Consider the following 8,078-nt stretch of genomic DNA (forward strand, 5'->3'; position numbering starts at 1 on the left):
TTCACTCGAGTGAATCAACCATCCTTGATTGCAAGATCGTATCGGCTACACAATGGTGATGAAAAACAAGAAAAAATATTGAATTAAGAAGAAAAGAGTTAGGGTTATCGAGAGAAGGAATAAGATAAATTTTCTGCAGAGTTCTTCTTTGCTCACAAACTGTGATTCTTTATTTTTTTACAATTGCAAAAATCAAGTGTTTACAATAATAGGGGTTACTCCCTATTTACATATTTTGCTTGCTTCCTCGTTATGCAAATCACAAAAATAAAAATCCAAAATACCTAATTCTACCAACAATATAAAATTAGGTTTAATATCAAATCCATGTCGAGGCTAACTCTTCAACACTTCGACATTCACACAATTTCGACAAACATCATTTTGACGACAATAGACCCTATCGAAAATACTGCTATGACACAAATAATTTAAATTAAAAAAAGAAGAGAAAATTTAATGAAAAAAAAAACAAAAAAACAATAGATTACAAAATCAAAATGAAATGCCCTAGAAAAAAAAGATTATAAGTCTGTGTCCGTCAATGACTCTCCAAAAAAAATCAATCAACCAAACAAATAAACAAATCGCCAAATCAAATCTCATCGTCACCGATTTTCCAAACTCGCAAGAACGAACAATCACCCGATTCATCATCCTCATCGTTCCCATGGTGTAATTTCTCACTCCTCTTTAATTCAATTTTGCTTTCTTTTCTGATTTTTTCTCCAATCACAAATTTTTCCAGTTAATGTTCTTTCTTCCTATTCAGTTTTTTTTTTCTTTCCAATTATTATTTTCCCTCACGAATTTTAGTTTCGTTTAATAATCAGTGCATATATATTATAGGTATAACAATATCACAGTAGTTTGAACAAGGTATGCAAATTTCTCTCTCAGTTCAATCATCAATGTTTTATTAGTTATTTAATTTTATATTTATTTTTCATTTTTTATATAAATAATATGTTGATCTTTGATTATGTTGTTGTTTAATTGAATTAATTTGTTTTGATTTGTAATAGGATTTTGAAACTTAAGAAATTTTGTTGTTAATGGCTTAAACCTAAAAAAAGAGGGTTAAGGTTGTGTGTACTATGGAGCTTGATTTGAATCAGGAGCCTTTGGATCGAAGTAGTAGTTCAGTAGTTGAATTTGATTCTGTATTGGACGAACTCGAAGCTGCCGAGGGAAATATTCGGAACCGAATAAGACACCTTGAAGAGATTACTTCGAGAGCGAGGCAGAGTCGGAGGTTGCCGCGGATGATGATGAATTCGCCGATTCGGATAACTAATTTTACGGGAGAAGCGATGACTGATGATGATGTTCGAGGTGAAGAAGAAAGGGAGGAGCAGAATGATGTTGAAAAATGTGGAAAAAGAAAGAGTGCTCATTTAGTAGCGAAAGCGTTGGGGGTGGAAGAGATTGATGATGGTAAAGTGGAGGAGAGTAGTGAGAGTTTTTATGATTGTAATATATGCTTGGATGTTGCGAGAGATCCTGTTTTGACGTGTTGTGGGCATTTGTTTTGTTGGCCGTGTTTCTATCAGTTATCGTATGTTTATTCGAAAGCGAAGGAATGTCCTGTTTGTAAAGGAGAGGTTACTGAATCGGGTATTATTCCGATTTATGGGAAAGGTAGTGTTGGTGGTGATTGTCAAATGGAAATGAAAGAAGCTGGTTTGAGAGTTCCTCCTCGACCTAAGGCTCCTAGAATTGAGAGTATTAGACAGAAGTTGATAACCCGAGGTGCATCTTCTTCTTCTATTGTCCAAAGCATTCGGCGGTTTCATAACCGAATTGGTGGATTTGGAGAACAGGCTCAGTTAGAAAGCCCTAATACCAGAGGTGATAGAAATAATGGTACGCTCGTTCGTTCTCGCACGCAGACTGATATTAATCAACACGCAGGCACTCATCAAGTTTCAAGGATGCTAGAACAAGGAGCTTCTTCATTTTCATCGCTTTCATCAGCGATAAATTCTGCAATGGATTCTGCAGAAAGATTAGTTCAGGACCTTGAATCTTATATCCACGGCCACAATATAGGAGGAAGCAGAGAGTTAAACCATCTTGCTGAAAATAGAAGTTCAATGTTTAGTTTCGCTGCTACAAACCGCTCGGAGAGTCGTGCTCAAGATGTTGTTGATGTGGCCAATTCTGCTGCTGCAGCAGCTAGGAATGTTGACAATATTGCTGCTAGTGGTTCAGAAATTCAGACAACTGATAAAGACATATATATTAGTCCGTTAGACCCTTCTTCGTCAAACAGTAGAAGAAGAAACGGTGCTTCAAGACAAGTTTCAAATGAACCCAGCAGAAGAAGAAGATTGAGATGATCATCTTTTATGTAAGGGGTAACGCATTATATTTATCATAGGTTCCTCGTTTTGTTGCATGCATACTACAATTTGTTTGTCATACACAATTTTCATTCACAGTCTAAAACAAATTTGTTATGTTATTTATGTATATATAGCGCATTTTATTTAACAGATGTAAGGATATTTGTCTGTTTGGTTTGGATGATTTGAGCCTATTTGTCTGTTATGGAAACAATTTATGTCATGTCCATAAGCTGTGTTAAAATTTAGTTTTCAATGATGGCTAATGAAAACTGTTTATAACTTATCTAGCATCAATATCAATATCCTTTCATGTTTGTTACAATAGTGTCACATTTGAGTAAGTAAAGGTTATCAGTCATCACACTATTAGACCGATCTTCGTCTCTGATTATCTAGTTTTCTGAGGTTTTGGTCATTCTTCAGATTGACCTTTCCTGCTCCTTGACTACAATTTGTGGAGACTTATGCCTTATCCAGATACTGTTGTTGCACTTATACTTCACACAAGCTTAATATTATCTAATAGGCAATTTCTTTACGGAAATGATTTGTTGAATGATTTTCTGGCGAAGAGTTCCCAAATCAAAGACAGAATATAATCAAACAAACTTACATAAATTATGCATTGACTAGTGAAACATGGTCATCAAGCTTTGTGCTTCTCCTTTTTCAAATAACCACAATAATTCTAGGATAACCAATTATGTTCTCACTTTTCTTTCTTTATTCCTATCGGGAAGGGATTAGCACACGAGGATACAGGATAGTAACATGGAACTTGTACATGAGTTGGATCAATTCACAAAATTTAATCAAATTTATTTTAAAAAAATCTTAAAAAATGAGTTGGGTTGGACAATCAGGTGGATATGGGTTTAAAAACTAAAAATTCATTTAAAAAAATTGGATTTTGAGTAAAATCGGATCCAAACCCAAAAAATTTATTGATCTATTAATCAAATCTTTATTATTATAATTTTAATGATTTTGATGAATATTCATATAGTTTGTGACAACTTTAGTCTCTTGCACATTTAGTGAACCACGATTTTGATGAATATCAGCATAGTTGATGTTAATACGACATTATGTCATACAACTTTAGTAATTATTATTAGCCAATGTCATTATTTATTATTTTATGAAGATAAAAAATAGTAAAAATATGTTATCTAATTTTTTTAAGAAGATAAAAATGTTGAGTAGTTTTTATAAAAAAATATGATGATTTATAATTTAGTTATTTAATATTAATAAAAATGAAAAATTATTTGGACAATCCAGTATTCAACCTACCTAATCTAGAAATAAACGAGTTTGTCTAAATCACCCATTAGTTTAAGGAGTGATTATTTTACCTCATATAAATCAAAGTATTTTATATGAATTGGGTATTGAATTAGGTCAAATTCAACCTAATCTGACCCACATACATCCCTAGTAGCACGTGTTGTACCATTCTACTAATAGGAGCAAAACTTATATATATATATATATATATATATATATATATATATATATATATATATATATATATATATATATATATATATATAATTATATACATATGGATACAATTTATGATAGATAAAAGAGACATTTAACATGTTTAGTTAAACCTGCTCAGTTGGAAGTTGTGTAGGGATATCATATTTGATGTAGGGGTGCGTGGTTCGAGCCCACGATATTCTATTTATTCACCTTTAAAAAAATAAAATTTCAGCAATTATACTACTTGATAAAAAAAGATCCATATTGATCTCTATAAGATCCTTGTCAGGAGGAGTAATGGTCCTGAAATGTAAGATTGCACGATCCTACAAGGTGTGGTATTTATTAAGGAAATTATCTTATTGGCCATACATTGAGGTCTACATAAATTATTATATCATTCGATTATTTATAAGTGTAGTGTGTGATTATTTCCTTCATTATGGGATACATGACATCCCATGTTTGATGTTGTCTTCTACTTCTCAACATGTTCTACGATTGTGTCCAAGGGTGCATGATTTTCTTAACTAGATGTTCCACAATCTCCACCCTTTTTGGTTTGTGGAGTTATTAACTGTAACATGACCATTTATCTACCCAGTTCAAAATATCTTAACATACTCTATGATTGTGTCCATGGGTGCATGATTTTCTTAACTAGATGTTCCACAATCTCCACCCTTTTTGGTTTGTGGAGTTATTAACTGTAACATGACCATTTATCTACCCAGATCAAAATATCTTAAAAATAAACTGAAGATAATTAAGATGATAATTTCGACTGACGCAACTGTCTTGCGAGCACTTTCTCGGTTTAAAAGTGTGAGGGGGTGGTACCTATAAAAATACTCTAACATCCAAGTCAATGGAAGAATGAGACAAAAGGTGAAATGTTTTTAGATTTTTAAGAGTGTGTCTCTTGATTTGATGTATGTGTTTACTTTTGTAAGAATCTCATTAGGGTTTTGGCATGATCTTGTCCCTTACACTTAATCAAGACCGTTTTTTACTAGGAGGTGACTGAATATAATTCGTACTATTATCTGACTGTCCTATTTTGATTTTATGTATGAATCAGGCTCTTTTTAGGGCATGTCTACGCATACTCCCCAAGCCATATAAACTTCCTTTTGGTAGTGGATTCATGACATCATTAGTGTGACGTCACTCTTATCGTAAATATCCTTGCTTTATGAGCTTAAATGATCAAATTGGTTTTTCTTTTGCGGGACCGAGACTAGTTTGCACTAGTCGTGCTTTCAAGCCTATAGATTATTATGTTAATGAATTGATTTCAATCACTTCTCAATCCAATTAGGAATAGTTGCCCCTCAAGCCCAGTTTGATGGAATCATGTTTGTGAAGTTGCGTGTCTATGCTACATTAAAGGAAAGACTATGCATGTATCTGTTATATGGTTTTGTTGCTTGTCTATTAAACTTTATTTCAATTTTGTTCTTATATCATTAAGTCATCTTTTCAATTTTGCATTTTTCAGGATCGATTTTAGATTCATATATTTTTAGCATGCATAATTCAAACTGTTTGTGTTTGAGTATGAATAATATTTTAAGTCAATTACTCGAGCTTTTGGAACAAGAACCATATTTGAGATTGGTTTAAGTTTTGTCACAAGTAGAATATCAAAATATCTTTAAGAACATCAAAAATTGAGATTTTAGGTGTGTGATTCGAATCATGTACCCTATGAGTCGAATCAAATCAAGCAGAGGGAAACATGAGGTTCTGTAAGTCGAATCAAAGATTGAGCTTGATTTGAATCATGTAACTTTGTGACTCGAATTGAAAGTTACACATGACTCGAATCATGAAACTCCTGTCAGCCCCTTCCTTATTTGAGTCGAATCACGAATTCTTTATGACTCAAATCACATCATGCATTAGTCGAATCATAGTGTATACTTGACTCAAATCATAGCAAAATGGGTTTCTCATAAAATGTAGATCTTATTCTGCATTACTTTTCCACTTGACTCAAATCACTCAAGTGTTCATGACTCGAACCAAACATGATTTTCACTACCTTTTTGTGTTTCATCTCCAACACTTATAAATTAAATTTCTCTCAAGATCACTCATAATGTTATTAAACATACACTTCCATTGATGATTTGAAAACCCACAAACCACTTATTCTCTCATTTTTTCAAAAGAGTTTTAAATCTTTCTTAAACACTTGCAAACAATTTCTTTCATTTTATATCCCATTCTTTTATCATTGTTGCAATGATCCAAGTCTTATCTTTGAAGATTCGTTATTGATTGAGGATATTCATTTTCAATTTAACGTTTTTTCGAAGATTTGGTTAAGATTTTTCAGAGGTTCACAAAGGTGTGAGGTGTTGTGACTGGTTCTGATAATTCCAGTGAAAAAGAAGAAGGTTATTCTTTCCAGTTTGATCTTGGTAGTGCTGTGTGAAAGACTACAAATTGGATATGTGTTCTTCTTAATTTTTGGACAGAACAACACTTAAGATACCAATGGATTCGAGTAAAGTTAAATTCTGTTTAGTAAGACAGGTGTTGATGTGTGAGACAATGTATATAACATGCTTATAACATATTAACAGATACTAGTTGTCCTGCCGCGAAAAATACCTGAGAAAATCCTACGCTCGAAGATACAACAAAGTCTCCATCGAACTTTATTTATTCCCAAAGGAAAGAGAAAATATCGATAAAACCCAAGGGGAAGATAAAAAAGGTAAGGAGGTCGATTATGAAAGGGGAAAGTATTAGAACCCCTCACATCCGTTATACTTAACAGGAACCGTTTTAATTGTTCTTTACGCGGATGTGTGTTATTATCTAAAGGTTACTTGTAATTGATAAAAGAAAAAAAAACAAATTAATTAATTAATGTCCTCGCCAAGTATTCAAACCCTCGTGCCTACGTATTCTCATAGTGCAATGAAAAAATTAGAGCTCCGTAGTTAGTGGTAGAAAATACAGATTTGTTGGTTAATTTTAGAGAATAACTATTATGGTATCCTAGAAGTGTGTAGACGTTAGCTGATTCTGGTCATTGTTCGGATGCTCTAAACTTTTAGTCTGATTGCTAAGGAACAAATTATAACAATTCTTTTATGAAAAGAAAGAAAATTATTTTGAAAAAGGTTTGTGTGATAAAAGGAAACAAAGGGTCTCTTTAATTGAATTAAAAAAGAAAGAGCTTGAATTACAAAGAGAAGTTGTGAAATGAGGAAAATATTGTGTTGGATGTAGTGAAAGTATTGTTTGGACCATGAGTGTATTGTTTAAATCCATAGAACATGTGTGTTTGAACCAAATAGTGTGGCGTTTAACCAATAGATGATGATTAGACAATGAAAAGTTGTAGGGTTTTTCCTAGATCTGGGGGATCAAGACCTACAAGAAAGGGGGTTGCCTAAGCACATGGCTTACAAGGCATGAATGATTTGCATAAGTATATAACTTATAAGGAAATGTATGAAGGTTGCCTGAGCACAGGGATCCATAGGGAAATGCATGAAGGTTGCCAGAGCACAAGGATCCACAGGGCAATGCATGAAGGTTGCCAGAGCACAAGGCTCCACAGGGTAATGCATGAAGGTTACCAAAGCACATGGCTCCATAGGGAAATACATGAAGGTTGCCAGAACATAGGGCTCCATAGGGAAATGCATGAAGGTTGATAGAGCACAGGGCTCCATAGGGCAATGCATGAAAGTTTCTAGAGCACATGGCTCCACAAGAAAATGCATGAAAGTTTCTAGAGCACAGGGTTTCACATGGCAATGCATGAAGAAATGGGTTTAAATATGATTTATGATTAACCCAAAGATGGGGATTTGGTTCAGAAGTGAGTGTTTAACCTAGTGAAAGTGATTAACCCAATAAGTGTATGGATATCCAAAGGGAATTGTGTTTGTTCCAAAGAGATAATATTGTGAATGTTGAAGTATTGAGGTGTTGAGGTATTATCTGGGGAAACAAGCTTGAAAGTTATTTGATTTGAATCATACTAAAGTATATGAATGAAGGTGAATACTTTGTACAACTGAGTTAGGCGTCCCGTATCTAAAGATATTCAGAATAAGGATATGAATACTCCTTTTCACTCCTTCTCCATTACTTAAGGCTTATGGCACACAATTCACACCATAACTGACAAGTGTCTGAAGGAATATAAGAGTATTTTTGTTTTTTTTACAAAGGCAAGGTGCTTGAATGACTAATCTCAACATTGAT

The 8,078-nt window shown here is 33.4% G+C and overlaps 1 protein-coding gene across 1 annotated transcript; it reads left to right on the forward strand.

Moving 5' to 3' along the window:
• The first annotated feature begins 522 nt into the window (after positions 1–522).
• LOC127108115 (uncharacterized) lies at positions 523–2,571 on the forward strand. The gene is made up of 3 exons (XM_051045529.1): positions 523–675; positions 850–879; positions 1,026–2,571. The coding sequence occupies exon 3, from the start codon at positions 1,098–1,100 to the stop codon at positions 2,340–2,342; it is 1,245 nt and encodes a 414-aa protein (XP_050901486.1). The 5' UTR covers positions 523–675; positions 850–879; positions 1,026–1,097; the 3' UTR covers positions 2,343–2,571.
• Positions 2,572–8,078: the final 5,507 nt, after the last annotated feature.

The sequence above is a fragment of the Lathyrus oleraceus genome, chromosome 7 (genome assembly GCF_024323335.1).
Source record: "Lathyrus oleraceus cultivar Zhongwan6 chromosome 7, CAAS_Psat_ZW6_1.0, whole genome shotgun sequence".
Classification (NCBI taxonomy): domain Eukaryota; kingdom Viridiplantae; phylum Streptophyta; class Magnoliopsida; order Fabales; family Fabaceae; genus Lathyrus; species Lathyrus oleraceus.